Raw genomic sequence first — 16,244 nt, 5'->3', positions numbered from 1 at the left:
GTTTGTTTCAGAAACAATAATTTGTGATTTTGAGTTACGAGCGAAACACGATTACAAATTTCTAAAAAAGATGCTCTCTTTTTTCTCTCTATTTTATCAATTTTATATATATGTACATATATATATTTTTTTTTATTTTTACGTATTTAGATATTGCGATATAATACGTTGATAAATTTCCTGTTTATGCTGCCTGTTTTAACTTCCTTAAAATAAATATTTTTAGAAATTTACATATATTTTTTGTTTTATATAGAAATATTAATATATTCCTTGATATACCGCTACATGATACTGCAGAGTTTCCAGGAAGTTAATGAAGAGATGAGCATCTCGGCAAAACTTGTAGGAGGTCTAAATAGTCGAATGAGAGAAGCAGGATGTAGCTGTAAAGTTAAAGGAAAGCAAACTTTCTTTTAGGGGCGTTTCGCTCTTTACGATAACCAGCGGTGAAATATTTTGAAAAAGATGAGAAGGGGATGGGGAGCGTGTAATAATTGCCAGCCATCAAAGTCGCTCTTTTTCAGCGCATAAAATTTTTAGCCAGAAACTAAATCTGTAATAAACACACAATAAAAAAAGAAATTTTTTTATTTAAAATGAGTACAAGAAAGCTCTGGCTATCTAATAAAGCAAACAATATTATTACTGAATTGCATGAATAATTAAATATATTTATATTTTATATCTATATATCATATATACTTTATATATTCTATATCATATCTTTTTTTATTAATAAGAGAAAGTATTTATTAATTTTTATTCATTTCTGCTATAATTAATGCACACATCTTTAATCGGGTAGCTTCGACGTCGATTATGAATGCACAGTCGCTGCTCTCGAGAGATGCGTTTCGCGACGACGGTGCATCTTCGCGAAGGCATAGACGTATTCTCGGCTTGGGAGGATTCGTGCGCGGAATCCGCCATTGAACGTTCCGGACGCTAGACATTTAACGCGGGGACTCGTGCCAAGATTGATCTCATGTGCGTTTCTTCCCTTCTCTCTGTGCGCATAGCTCCTGTTGCTTTTTATTTTAGCGCAACGCGCTGCGGAATATTAGAATAGAGTGAACTAGAGAGAAAGAGAGAGAGATACTTATAGAATCCCATCGTATATACACTGTAAAAAAATTTAGTAAATTTACACAAATAATAGGTGTAAAAATTACATGATTAGTCTTGTAAATATAAGAAATCATGTAATTTTACAGAAATTATGTAATTCCACAAAATTATGTAGATTTATCTTTTATTATGTAAATATATCTTCTTTTATATGGAAACTTACGAAATAATATGATATTTTAAAGATTTTATGTAATTATCTCTAAATTTTTGTAATATTACTCAATACAACAGTAATATTCTATATATCGTGTTTAATAATATGTTTAATAATACAATTATAAAAAATATTTTTACATTATCGTTTTATAATTTTACATATATATTGTAAATTTATTTTTGCAATCAGCTTAATTACAAATGAAGAAATTAATTTTACTTGTATATACTGCAAATTTACAAACGCGTGGAAATTTACAACTATTATAGTGGGTCTTAAAATTACCCACTATAATAGTTGTAATTTTACACAAAATTTTTTTACAGTGTATTAGAATAGAATAGGATGTGTGGAATTTTTATTTTTTTGCGAGGAGGAGAATCTAAACATTTTTAATATTATTAAATATACTATAATAACTTTAATATCTTGTAATATAAATATTTATATATATATATATATATATATATATATATATATATATGAATATATTTAAATTTTATTTTATATTTATTTTATGATTGTAATTCTTCTCTGCATTTTATTCATAATTTATAATTTCACCGCGATTTTTTAAATATTTTTTATTTATCTTGTCTAACATATGACGTTATTGCATATGGTCACATTTTATTACATTTTAGTTGAATTGATAATTCCGTCAGTGTTTCTTTATCTCGAATGACCCAGAACTACCGGATGCTCTTTTGAATCATTGTTTTACATATATTTTGATAAGAATAGACCCCATTATCAAGATTATATAAATAAGTATACTCTACTTTTATATTTTATATATTTACTACTTTTATATTTTTATATATTTTCTCTTTCTTCTTCGTTTCTCTCCCCATGAAAATGCAAATGCAATGTTTTCTTTGACGGTCAGGGCCGATGGGTGGCATAAAGGTGACCAACCTACGATCGGCTCGGAATAGAAGCCAACGCTCTCCCTGCTCTCTTTTCGCTCTCTGATCTATTTATAGCCGGCGACTTTGATCTCCCTTTTTTCCTTGCGGGATACGGTTCTCCTCGATCGATATACGTAAGACTCGGTAACTTTTATCGTGTTACACGCGCGTGTCTCGACAAAACCATCGCATCGCGTTAAATTTAACAACAAAGAGCGTTTCTTACGAAATGCATTTCCACTGTCGCTTCGAAACACATTTTTTTTCTCTCGAAAAAAGATGTTTTCGCGCCATATTCAACGAAAAACGATTCTCGTTTACAACAATAAGGGAAGATATGTATATAGATGGGACGCGAAATGGGAAAATAACAATCTCGACACAGCGCTGAAAAATATCAAAAATCCCTAATGGAATAAAAAAAATCTCCCTTCTCGTTTTTTTTTTTTTTTTTTTTTTTTTTTTTCCGTGATCCATCCTGTCGTGACGTTGATCTAACCGTTTGTAGGTGGAGATTTTTTTTTTTTCGCATGACAAACGACACGTGACACATACACGCACGTATCCGGTGTCGGTGATCCTAATTCGAGATCAGCCTGTCAATATTTTCGCTTCCGCTTTTCGTTCCGGCTCCCGGTTTTTAAGGGATATGTTCAATATGTTCTTCATATTTTCGGAATAGAGTGTATACTATATATGTATAACAGCTTCTATTTCTATATGTAACACGTGACAGTGCAGCAGCTGCCGTTTTTCGTATCGATGCATACATATACAAAAATAATTTAAATTTTGATGCAAGAAATCAATTAGGAAAACATGTTGGAGATAGTAAGAATTAATAAGCTAATTATTCTTCTATATTTATATTAGTCACATCGTAAATTAATCATCCTTTAATTCCCAGTAAATAATAATTATAACATTCTTTATTTGTGATTAGTAATTATAATTTATTAATTTTATTTATAATTAATAAATAAATATAATTATTATTTACTGTTACATATTTATATATGTTTCCTTCTAAAATATAACAGAATTTTATGCAATTTAATTGATCGATTTACGATAAGGATAAAATATTTCTGCCACAGCTCTTTTCGAACTCTTTATTATTGGAATCACATGAACTGTCAATGTGTAATCTCATCATGCCATGTCGTGACAAATCTGATCCTTTCTAAAATGACGTTATAGAGTAAGAGCGGGTTATATTTAAACCGATGTCGGACTAACGATTGGAATGCGTGAATACGCCTTGACATACGTTGCAACTGCAGCTGTAGCTAGGGGAAGCCATATTGCGAAGGCGCAAGAAGGAGTTGATTCATTTTCTCCGGAAGTCTTTGACACACAAGATCCTGACGTCTTTTCTAAATTAATTACGATCCATAATTTTCGAAAGATTTGCAGAATAATAAAATAAAATAATAATAAAAATAATAATAGAATAATAATAAAAAATAATAAAATAAAATAAAAATTAATAATAGAATAATAATAGAATAATAATAAAAAATAATAATAAAGAAATAATAAAAATAATAACAGAATAATAATAAAAAATAATAATAATAAAATAATGATAAAGAAATAATAAAAATAATAATAAAAAATTATTTCAATAAAATCATCAACATTTTCAACGAGAAAGAAAACACTTCTCGATATTAATCGAAAATCCAGCGACGTAATATAAAAAAATGATTCTTTGCTAGAATGAAGAGGCGGAAATTCTTTTTTCTATCGTACGCTTCTGCTCTTAAACGAGTATGACATCTCGAAAATGGTGCGAAAACGGGTCCATCGGGGGATCATCGTGGAAGGCGGTTCGCGCTCGCCGCTCAATTACGCGAGAGAATTGGAGCATCTGCAGTATGAACGAGCAAAATGCCCACTTCCGCGAAACGAGTCAATTCTCGCCGCAGCTCGCGCCGATCCAATATCGTCCAATTGTCGAAGGCGGTCGCGGGAAACCTATTTGCGCCGTTCTCTTGGATTTCGCGCGCCTTTCATGTTGACCTTTCGTGGAAGCGATGAAATCGGATCTAAAATTTTTAATTCGCTCATGGAACCTCTTGAAAAATAAATATGACAGTAATCAAGATTGCGAGTGGAATCTTCAGAGAACCTTTTTCGATTACACAGAATCTTACATGCTGAAATTATAGAAAATATCTGATTGTTAAAATATGAATTTCTTTACGCCCCCCGTTAATTTAAAATGCGCTAGGGGGTCAGAAGAGAGGAAGGAAGGAAGGGCGTTAATCAGTTTGGCGTGGCTTATAAAATAATTAATGACTTTAATTACCGCGGTAATAGAACTTTTGTTATGCCTGTGGCCCCCTAACGGAAGGACCCTTCTTTATATACGTGTACCTACGCATTCGCAAATTGCGTGCGGGTTCAATTTCCCCTGAAGCTACGGATTTTATAACGAAAGGTATCACTTTTGTTACGAATCGGCGAAATTTTCGATTTCAGTTTTCCCCTTCAAGGAAACACGTTGGCTTAATTACGAAGGCACCGTGATTATAAACAATTGTCATAAATCTCTCTTATGCTAACAATTGAATAATATTGCTCGAAATACTATTTTCAATTATGAAGTTATTACACTTGACATTATCCTGGTTTTTATATAATATTACGAAAGGCAAAATTTGACGATAATACAAAAAATAATTTTTCTATAAAACGAATACTTTAAAAAAATATTTTGCGTTAATTAAAACGTTCCTTTTTATTTGCGAAGATGTTATTCTGTTTTCATGCGGGACAGATGGAAAAATAATTTTAAAAATCTTTTTTCTATGAAACACAAAACTCTTTGAATGTTTTGCGTTAATTGAAATATGCTACTTTTTATTGTGGTTATTCAATTTTACTTTGTTTTTACGGAGGATAAAAATACAACAATAAAAAAATCTTTTTATGAAACAAACACGTGTTTTTCAAGAAATGTTTGATGTTTACTATAAAAATTATGAAACAAACACGTTTTTTCAAGAAATGTTTGATGTTTACTATAAGAATTGTGTAACTTTCATAATTGAATCAGTAATATTTAATTACGAGTGTTCATTTTTTATAAAAAAATATAGCGTAAGGAAAACTCATTGTATGTCATAAAATACACATAACAGTAATTTAATATATTGATTTAATATTAATATTGCATACATATAAATTATTTGTGCACGATATATTAATAATGAATTATAATAAACAAAGATATTAATATTAAATATTAACTTTTCAATATTAAATTCTAATAAGCGAACAAGTTTCTATGAATATATTATGAAACAAAAATATATTATTGTTATACTGATTATATGTTTAAACATGATTATAGATTCATCTTTACAAGCTGCATTATTTCACATAAATATTGCGCGTTTTATTTGTTAAAGTTTAATGATAAGTTTCACAGTTTTTATTTCACTGATAAAATATCTTTGACTTTAATATATTTTTTCTCAAAATGACGATTACTGTTTCGACAATTCTTGATCCATTATAATATATAATAATTTTAGTTATAATTATTTTATTAGACCTGGGTATATTATTATATTATAATTTTTATTTCATTCTTAATACATAATTTTGTGAAGAATCGATCTTCTATTTATTTCACGCACTGTTTAATTTCTGTTAAAATTTATAATTGTATATATATATCAAATTAAATTTACCTTTCTATTTTTACTTTATTCTCTGATGTTCTATTATAATTATTCCTTCGCATAAATATTAATATCGATTATCGCTCGCGAAACGGCGATGACTCGCGAACACTTTTATTACGTCAGGCTAATACGCGCGTGATAAAATCGTAGATAATCCGACATCCTGTTCGCCCATTGTTACATCGAAGCCGCGAGGCATGTAACGGCGCTTCGGCCGACAATTTTCCTCTTTTCATGGGAGGAAAAAATGCGCACACGTGCACGGATGCGACTCGTTAGATAACCGCTTGCACTTTTTCTTTCGACGGACAGACGGGCGGGAGAAACGCGATGGTTGCGGCAAAAGCTTTCGAACGAAGCCAATCTTAACGCTCGGCTTGTTAATCGTAGCGTATGCGCAGGGACGAAGAGAGAAAGGGTGGTGCTTGCCGGTTCAAGGGACAACCGGGCCCTTTATCACGCCGTTCCGTAACGAGATGACTTTTTATCGGCGAAGTGTAACCGCAGTAATATACACGCCGTTGATCGCGAATTATCTCTCGTTCCTTCGGAAAAGAATCTTTTATTTCTGCATTTTATATCTCTAATTGCTTCACAAGGGAAATGAATGGTCGATAAAAATCAGGCCAGGAGATATCACAAGTCGTTCAAGAACGAGATAACTTGAAGAAAATCTTAACAGCTCATGAAATAAGTAAAAAATCGATTTTGCAATAAAAAAATCATATATTAAGAATTAAATAATAAGATTATAATATAATAATTAGAATTAAAAATTATATATTATATTGGATTAAGAATTTTCGAAACATTAATCGTTTGAGAAACAAACGGCAAATGTGATTGAAAAATTGTGTTATAAAGAAAATATTTTTGAGATATATTTTTCAGACAGATCTCTTGTATGATTATCAGCTAATGTATTAAATTTAAATTCAAAAACTAGATTAAAATCTAACAATTTAAATGTTGAATACATAAATTAAATTATTAAATATATACATACATGTATATATAATTTAATTATATATAATAATTATTTATAAATATATATTATAATATATATTATAATATAAATTTAATTATATAAAATTGAGAAAGGGGCGAATTCATATAGCAACACGAGATTAGTAACTTATATCTTTCTGCCATAAATATATATTTCAGCGGATCAGAGGAAAACGCGATTTCCCTCTTTTAATAACTCAGTAGCATCCCTGTTTTTTTTATCTCTCCCTGAATAGAGCGAATGCGCGTATCCATTAGCGTTATTAAGACTAAGGGTTTAGATTGCGTCTTGCCGAAAGTAACTACGCTTTACTCGTGGAAATTAAATTTTGGTACACTGTAAAAAAATTTTGTGTAAAATTACAACTATTATAGTGGGTAATTTTAAGACCCACTATAATAGTTGTAAATTTCCACGCGTTTGTAAATTTGCAGTATATACAAGTAAAATTAATTTCTTCATTTGTAATTAAGCTGATTGCAAAAATAAATTTACAATATGTATGTAAAATTATAAAACGATAATGTAAAAATATTTTTTATAATTGTATTATTAAACATATTATTAAACATATTATTAAACACGATATATAGAATATTACTGTTGTATTGAGTAATATTACAAAAATTTAGAGATAATTACATAAAATCTTTAAAATATCATATTATTTCGTAAGTTTCCATATAAAAGAAGATATATTTACATAATAAAAGCCAAATCTACATAATTTTGTGGAATTACATAATTTCTGTAAAATTACATGATTTCTTATATTTACAAGACTAATCATGCAATTTTTACACCTATTATTTGTGTAAATTTACTAAATTTTTTTACAGTGTATCAAAGCGTGTTTCGTGTGATTATTGCGTGTATATGTTGTAGAACGAGATCAACGACATATGCTGTGTTCCCGAGAATTATCTCGATGCATCTTATATCTCTAATTGCGTCTCACAGGAGAAATGAATGGTCGATAAAAATCAGACGACAGGGAATATTATATAATATGATAATGCAATTATATAATATTATATGGAATTATATAATAAATGGGATAAGCATTTCTGGAGAAATTCCAGCTAGAAAAAGTAGACACAATTTTTTTTATATAGCTAATAAGCGATCAGGTAATTAATTGTAGCGCTGCTTCAATTAGTTTCGTAAAAAAGCATGATATTTATTGCTTCTTCGACAATATTCGAACGATATACTTTTTTATCAAAATTCTTAAAAATAGCACAGTATATCTTATTGTGTACATACACGCGATAAAGGCATGGGAGATATACATATTTGTTATCGACGTAAAATAAGGGAGCTCTTGAATCTGTGCAAGCTTCTATTCTCACGATACTAGCGTGAATCTTGCAGATGTTCTTCGCAAGTGTGTAGATTGCTATTTCGCTATCGGTATACGACTGCGATAAAACGTTATCAGAAACCGTAGGTACTACGCGGTGCTCTTCAAACACCGATTTATCAGAATGAATGGCCAGCAAACTCGATGGGATGACCAAAGCTGCGACCGAAGCGGAGAGATAAGGCACGAATCAGCCGGTCATGCTCGAATTGCTCCATATTATATCGTCGGATTGGTCGGAGTAACTTTGGCAGATTTCCGCCATTTCTTTGCGTAGCGAGAGAAACAAGCTAGTCGTGAGAAACGCATGTATACAAAGTATTTCTTTCACTATGTATTGTAGTTACGCAATCAACATGTGTACGTCGAACTGTAGACATTTTTATGGGAGATGTTTATGTAAGAAGAATAAAAATTAATTGATACACGACGGAGCGGAAAAACATATATAAAAATAGCATAAAAATATAATAAATAATATAATAAAAATAGATTAAATTACAAATTTAAAAACACTTTTAAAAATAAATTAAAATTAGAATAAGAATTATAGAAATAAAAATACATATTTATTTATTAAACTTAAAATTTAATTAACTTGAGATCTTAAACAAATATTAAATTAGAATAATTATTTTTTATAATCATTATTGCTATTATTTTTTGTAAATTTTTATAACCCAAGATATCATAAATGTAAAATACCTCCATCTGCTTCAAGCGATAAATTAATTAATTAGACTATATATCAATCAATGCTCATGAATTTTGAAATAATATCGGAATTATATGTTGCATTTAACATTACTGGATAAGCGATATGGCAATATCTATTTAACAAATTAAAAGTTACAATTCTTTCTCGTTCTTCGCTGTCCATTTAAAAGACAATTTTTTTCTTTTTAGAAAAAAAGTATTTGGTCTCATGCTATACTTATAAAGATAATAAAATAATGCGGCTCTTTGCTGTCGGCCCCACAATCGTGTACCCACGAACGAATCAGCCGACTATACATATATACGAATGCGGATATTAACGAATTATTTTGATTGGACTCGTCAGGATCTATGCTGGTACCCACGTAATCGAGGGAAGCTAGCAGTGCAGTTAGATCTCTGTCCAGCGTGTCGGGGCGGCTCGATTTTAGGGATTAGATCGAAACTAATTTGCCGCACGGCAGGATGTTCCTCGTTCCCTCGCAAGGATGATCGCACGGTGATAAGCGGCGAAGTTGAAAGGAGCTCCGCTTCCGGACGGAGTTCCTGCGAATTTGTTGACGTTAGAGTCGGACTTATGTAGAATTAGGATCTCGTCCCTGATTCCGAATCAGCTGTTTGATGAGAATATATGGTTTCCTAAGGGAATACAAATATATGTCGTAATTTAGATATACTGCTACCGAGAACAACAACTTGAAATTAATCTGAACATTACGTAGAAAAGAGAAGATTTAATTAGAAACAGTATAATGGAGGAAGATCCCTTTTATGCTTCGTAAGGATTAATGGAATCGATAAACAGTGCAATTTCTATCCATATTTTGTATAAATTTAATTTGTCATTTTGTGATTAAAAAAATTTTGTTTTTAATCTCGTTGTAAAAAGAAGGTTGTTCTTTCGTGGAGAATGACTGGTTCTTCTTTTCCTTCGTCGCTCTTTGAAGATTCTTCTAGTTCTCATTTCATGTCCGTCGCTTCTTTCGAGACGATTGTGAATATACATATAGATTACACGGGTTGTACGAGGCGACTGTTGAGATTTCACGCTCATTCCGAGGGTCTTAGCACACGCTGAGAAGCACCACCGGGAGTAACATCTTTGAAGAGGCGCGATGACATCGCGCGTGCACGTGCACGTCTCTAGTGCATCGTACATTGTGCGAAGGATCGACGAGGGGCGAATGTATTGATGCATATGTATGCGTATGTGTTAGTATGTTTGTGTGTAAGTCTGACATGTACATGAACGCATATAGGGAGGGATGTATACGTATATAGGATGTCGCATCTTTGTCGTGTTGGATCTTAAATTTGACAGGAGAAATTAATTAAATTAATTTAAATCTGAAATTTATTTAAAATACAATCAATTGTCGGTATGGATAATCGAATGTCTAATATATTAACATATATCGATGTATATATTACATATTATATAATATATATTACAATCTTGAATATATAGTATATTAATCGATTTAAATTATAATAAAAAAGTTAAGGAATTTAATATATATAAATAGTGGAAAAAAAATTTATTAAAAGAATAAAAGAATTAATATATAATTTGTTGTAAGTTCTTTTATGCTCAGAATGATTTTAATGTCAAAAAATGATCGCTCTATTGCGTCATATGAAATTTTTGAAGAAAATCAAGATTAAAGTTGTAAAGATGATTATATTAACATAATTCTCTCTTTTTCTCTCTTTCACGATGCTATAATTACGGTATGTGACATACTAAAAGAGTTTCATTCCCTTCTAAATTCCACGTAGAGACTTTTAATTCTCAAAAGAAATTATTGCGAGAATTAAGATTAATGAGATATTGAGATGAGATTTAAATTGCTTCTCTCCCTTTTTTCTTTCTTAAAAAATAGTTATTTTATTTTAATTGCGTAATCTTTTCCACTTTAATTAATCAAGTTTCTTCAAATTCCATTTTACAGAACAAAGTGACTAAGTCTCAGATTATTAATCAACTTTAATAAATTATGACTGTTATATGTCGATTTCATCGAAGAAGTCTTAAAATTCTGACAGCCGACTTTGAATTGTCCTGTATACGCAAATTTCGTATTCTCGTATCGGATATGCAAAAGACGGTGTCGTCGCGACGCATGTTTATCTCCACCTCCCAAACGTGTCTCGACATTTCTTCAACATCGCGAATATCTCTTTGTCGAGGAACGATGTTTAATTTGAGGACGCTCAAATTGACCACACGCAAAGATTCTACTGCGATAAAGTTATTATATACATGCAGAACTATTATTGTACAGCAATTTCGTAATATATAATAAATATATACATTTAATAAAAATATATTAATAAAATAATATTAATATATTTCCAAAAATATGAGACGAGAGGGTGGATTTTAACTCCCTCAAAACAAAATAATAAATTTATATAAAGCTTGTAATATATTACTCGATATTACTCGTTTAATAATAAATATATATATATATATATGTATATAAAATAAATAGATATAATAAGTAAATAGATAAAATAAAAAATTATTCTAAATATTAATATAATTATAGTAAAATTACTTTTTAACATAAGTAAATGTTTAAATTTAGAATGTCAAATATAAAATTTCTCTCGAGGTTCCAATCGTGAGCAAAACTCTTATTTTCGTCGATAAACAAATATCCAAAGGAGAAGCCTTCTTCGAAGTCTCTCCTTGAGATTTCAATGTTAACGCGCGGGAAAAATCGGAGCTACATTTAGCATTGAAGGCGTGCGCGGAGGATACGCGTCTCGGTTTCGAATCGGACTCGTTTTTCTCGTCGCTCGCAAAACGGGAGAAGAAGAGTGCGCGAGAGAGAAAAGAGAGAAGAGTCCCCCTTGTAGGGAACGTCGTGGCCTCGGCAACGAGTCTATAATTATACCCTTTCCCTTCGCGTCCTTTCTGCCAGGTTTCTGGGATTTGTAGACCAGAATACACGCAGCTGCGCGAAATCGCGAACTTTGCGCGAGTTTAGCGCAAACTTCGCCAACTAGTTTAATAATATGACTTTATATATATATATGTCATTTAGCAATTTTGACAGATATATTCGATTAACACGGATTGATTTCGTGTTAATTATTTCGTCGAACACGATTCGCCCTGTTAAAGATTCAGGGGCGAACGAGGGGGTGGAAGAAATAAAGGATCGCGCAATCAGCGCGAGAGGATTCGTCCATCCCCGAAAACGTTGATCAAATACGCGTTGCACGCACAATGCAGCGCCTATATAACGAACAGTGCCGCCAATTTGCCGAAGCGAAATTTTCGTGGATTTAATTTTGACAAATTCTAGCGCCTATTATAAACCTTGCTTTATAATACACAAAAAAGTTTTAATCTTAACTCATATCTAGACTTATCAGAAAAATTATATATACCAATAATCCAGATTTATAATATATTTTATATAATTATATATTGTATATATAATTTTATATTTATATATAATATATATTTTATCTAATTATATATTTTATATAATTATCTATGTAAATTTCATAAAAAAGATTGATAATCCATCAATGTGTGAGAGGTATGAATTGCACTTTTTTTACGGAGGAATTAATTGGAATTTATAGAAGGACAATGCACGCATAATGTATACGTCACGCCAATCACATGCATGATATAATTATCGTACGTCGGTTGGCAACGCTGCACCTGAATGACCGTGCATCGAATTGCCTCGCTCGACGTGCTACCCTTCTCGACCCCGGGGTTGTCGGCGGTTAACTCGGGGTCCCATCTTCTTGTTACGCGATTGTTGTAGGGGATGTATGCAATATCGAGGTTGCACGAACAGGACGATCGGTTTGTTCGCTGACGCGCCAGGATAAAATAATAGATGATATAGCGGAGCATTCGTTATTAATGCATATAAAAACAGAGGGATATAGCTTTTTAAACAGAGATTGAAAAGATAAAAAAGATGCACTTTTAAATATTGAAATTGCGATATTAATGCAATTTTTTTATTATAAATAAATCATATTAAAATTATATTAAAAGTTGTATTAATTTTATTAAAATTAATACTATATATATTTAATTTTTTTATATAATATATATATCTTACTTTCCTAAAATATACACTGAATAAAAAATTTGTTAACTTGACTAAACCTTTCAACTAAATTACTATCTTGATATACGTTTTGTTAGATTTAATATGTTATATTTAATTTAAATATTTCTATATGTTTAATTAACAAAATAATATTTAGTTGAAAGGTTTAATCAAGTTAATAAATTTTTTTTTTCACAGAATTTTCTCTTAGAATTTACCCTGGAAATTATGGTAATCGTGGGACAATGTGGTACGGAAAGAATTTTAAAAATATGTTTGATTAATTTGACTATACTTTTAGTGAAATTAATCAAACATATTTTATATTTTATTGTGATAGATATTATTAATTTTTATCGTGATAAATATTAATCAGAGAAATTCTCATAAAATTCTTTCTTATTAAAAAATAATATAATGTAGGAAAATTAAACATAGATATTTAAAAAATTTTTTGGGGAAATTACACCGTCTAAGAATAAAGACCTTATTATACTAATAATATAAAAAAAAAGTTTATAGATAATGCTCTATAATTTATTCTTAATAGAGCGAAAGTCTGACACACAAAGCACACAGAAATAGTTTTATATTATATTATGAAGAACCTACTCGAGGAACTTTCGCGCAAAAGGGGACTCTCTTAAAATCGATCGAAGGAAAGAAAAATCGGAATCTTGGGGCGCGGAAGGATCGGCGACCAAGGGCAAGTGTCCCGACCAGGACACGATGCGCAGAGAGGTTCCGGTGTTCCTGCGGGAACCGAGAGGAATCGATAGACGCGCAGGCGCATATCGCGCGCCAGGAATCGGAGGGAGAGAAGAAGGAAAAGAGAGACAGAGAGGCGGCGAGAGGGTCCTCGGCGAAGGGAATCGGGAGGGCGATGGACCGACCGGCCTCCACGTTGAATCCCTCGCGGATCCGCATCCAGTGCTCGCATCACGACGACAGCCGCGATACCGCGTCGTCGTCCGTCCGCGCATCTCTGTCTCTCCAGCCGTCCATTTCTCGTCCAGCCTCTATAGCGTCGCGCGATCCTATAGTCACCAATCGACCCTATAGTCACCATAGAGAGAGGGCAACAATCAAACCTCGACGTCGAATTTCCCGATATAAGACCGACAGACATCGTGCAATAAATAATTTCGTAAAAACAATTTCTTCCCTGACACAAGCACGGGAGAAAATATTATATAATCAAAATTCATATAAATATTTAATCAAAATTTATATAAATATAGAAAAAAATTAAATCAAAAAACAAAAAACAGATTTATTTATGTCGTCGCAGCACTAAAGAAGGATATTTTGATCTTTTGATCTATTTAATCAATCAAAAGAAATTCTTTTTCTTTAAAGAAGTATCCGAGATTTTCTTTGAGTTTCCCGACAATTTAATTATTATAGCATTTGCCTTCGAGACATGCTTAAATTAATTTCGCGCCCATCCGGGACGGACGAGGACGATCGTCAGAGAATGTCTAGTGTCAATAAAGCCGTCCACGTGCGAGATTCTCGCAGTTTCGTCCCGAAGACGTGCGAGATGGAGTGATCTTCTCCGTAGAGGAGAAGAAATAACGTAATCGCGCTTCTAGCCGTCTGCCAGATGGACAGGCTATTCCGATGGAAGAGCCACAAGGTGGATGTGAGTATTCACGCACGCGGAATTTGCATTAGATTATGCGAATCGCGCGATAAAAATTCCGAAGAGAGTATAGCAGACCGACTGCAGGAAGCGTTTCTTATTTCTCGCTGGATAATACCGCGATAAATGAAATCGTACATATGAGAAATGCTGACTTGATCCTGGAAAATGTTCCGAAAGATATTCCAAAGACTTCTTCAAATTTGTTTTACATACTTTGTGAAATATTTTATTATCTAGAAAATCTTTTTTAATCACGCACTTTTTATCCCATACATTACCCTCTATTAAAAAAACTCTTTCCATTTATCTCTCCCTCTTTACTCCAATATACATAATGTACATAAAATGTCGCGTCAGGCTAAAAGAGAAAAGTATTTTGTTTTTCTCTCGGAAACGCTGTATATAGGATTAAATAAAGTAGCTCTTCCTTATGAAATACTTTTTCTCGGGCAAACTTCTGAAGATATTGCTACTTTGGAAGTTAGGAAGAGTACGGCTGTGTTTTATATAGAGGAAGGATGAAGAATAAAAAAAAGAAAAAATTGACAAGTTGAAATGAAGTCCATAAAAGTCTTTTTACGGCGCGGAGCTTCTCTGTAATTCCCGGGGTTTTAAATATACAGGATAGATACACGTAAATATTACAGGAACGCGAAACAGATATGAGCATAACCCGTCCACGGGTTTCGCGTTACAGGAAGTGCCTTATCCGTGCGGATCTAATTGTTGCGCCGGTTGTGGCCGAATGATGGTTTGCGGGTCATTCACCACACCCACACGAATATTGTACATATACGCCGTCGATGCGATATATACGAGTGCGAAATGGGGAAGAATTGAACGAAATAAAACGAGTCGCGTATAAATAGAATCTGAAATTGAAGAGGGCTTCCCCCATAGAGACAGAAATATTCGTGAAAACGCGTCGATTTTTGGGGGGAAAATTTTCACCCCGAAAAAAAAATTTCAAGTTTCGTCGATTATCAATCACGATTTATTCAATAGTATGTTTATTATCGAGATAAGGGTGTCTCTACGCAGAGAGAATTTTCTCTTAGAATTTTATGAGAATTTCTCTGATTAATATTTATCACAATAAAAAATAATAATATCTATTACAATAAAATATAAAATATGTTTGATTAATTTTACTAAAAGTATAGTAAAATTTACTAAAAGTATGGTAAAATTAATCAAACATATTTTTAAAATTCTTTCCATACCATATTATCCCACGATTACCATGATTTTCAGGATAATTTCTAAGAGAAAATTATCTCTGTGTAGATATAAGTGCCGTTTGAAATAACTGCTAAATATTTTCTTTTGTTGAAAAAACAATCTTTTTTTAGACAAGTATTAAAGTTTGTATAAAATTTTCTTTATAATTGAAATAATTATAAAAAGAATTTTTCATTTTAACATTTGTCAAAAATACTGTTTTTTTTTAAACTAATAATGTTGTAAAAAAACTTTTTAAAACTGATAATTTATTATAATATATATAATATATAAT

The 16,244-nt window shown here is 31.6% G+C and overlaps 1 protein-coding gene across 4 annotated transcripts in view; it reads left to right on the top strand.

The window, feature by feature from the left end:
• Window positions 1–16,244, top strand: part of LOC145934694 (uncharacterized) — a 156,143-nt gene that overhangs the window by 105,930 nt on the left and 33,969 nt on the right. The window contains exon 1 of one of the 4 annotated variants that reach the window (XM_083035346.1): window positions 14,672–14,725. The exons of the other annotated variants lie outside the window; for them this stretch is intronic. Within the exon in view, the coding sequence (XP_082891472.1) occupies window positions 14,687–14,725 (39 nt within the window). The 5' untranslated portion in view covers window positions 14,672–14,686. Of the gene's footprint in view, window positions 1–14,671; window positions 14,726–16,244 lie in introns of those variants that run through there. 4 annotated transcript variants of the gene reach the window in all.

Source organism: Prenolepis imparis, unplaced genomic scaffold (assembly GCF_030444845.1).
Source record: "Prenolepis imparis isolate NDT839.2.m4 unplaced genomic scaffold, iyPreImpa1.0 SCAF_4, whole genome shotgun sequence".
In the NCBI taxonomy this organism is placed as follows: domain Eukaryota; kingdom Metazoa; phylum Arthropoda; class Insecta; order Hymenoptera; family Formicidae; genus Prenolepis; species Prenolepis imparis.
This window is presented reverse-complemented; position numbering and strand designations above follow the sequence as displayed.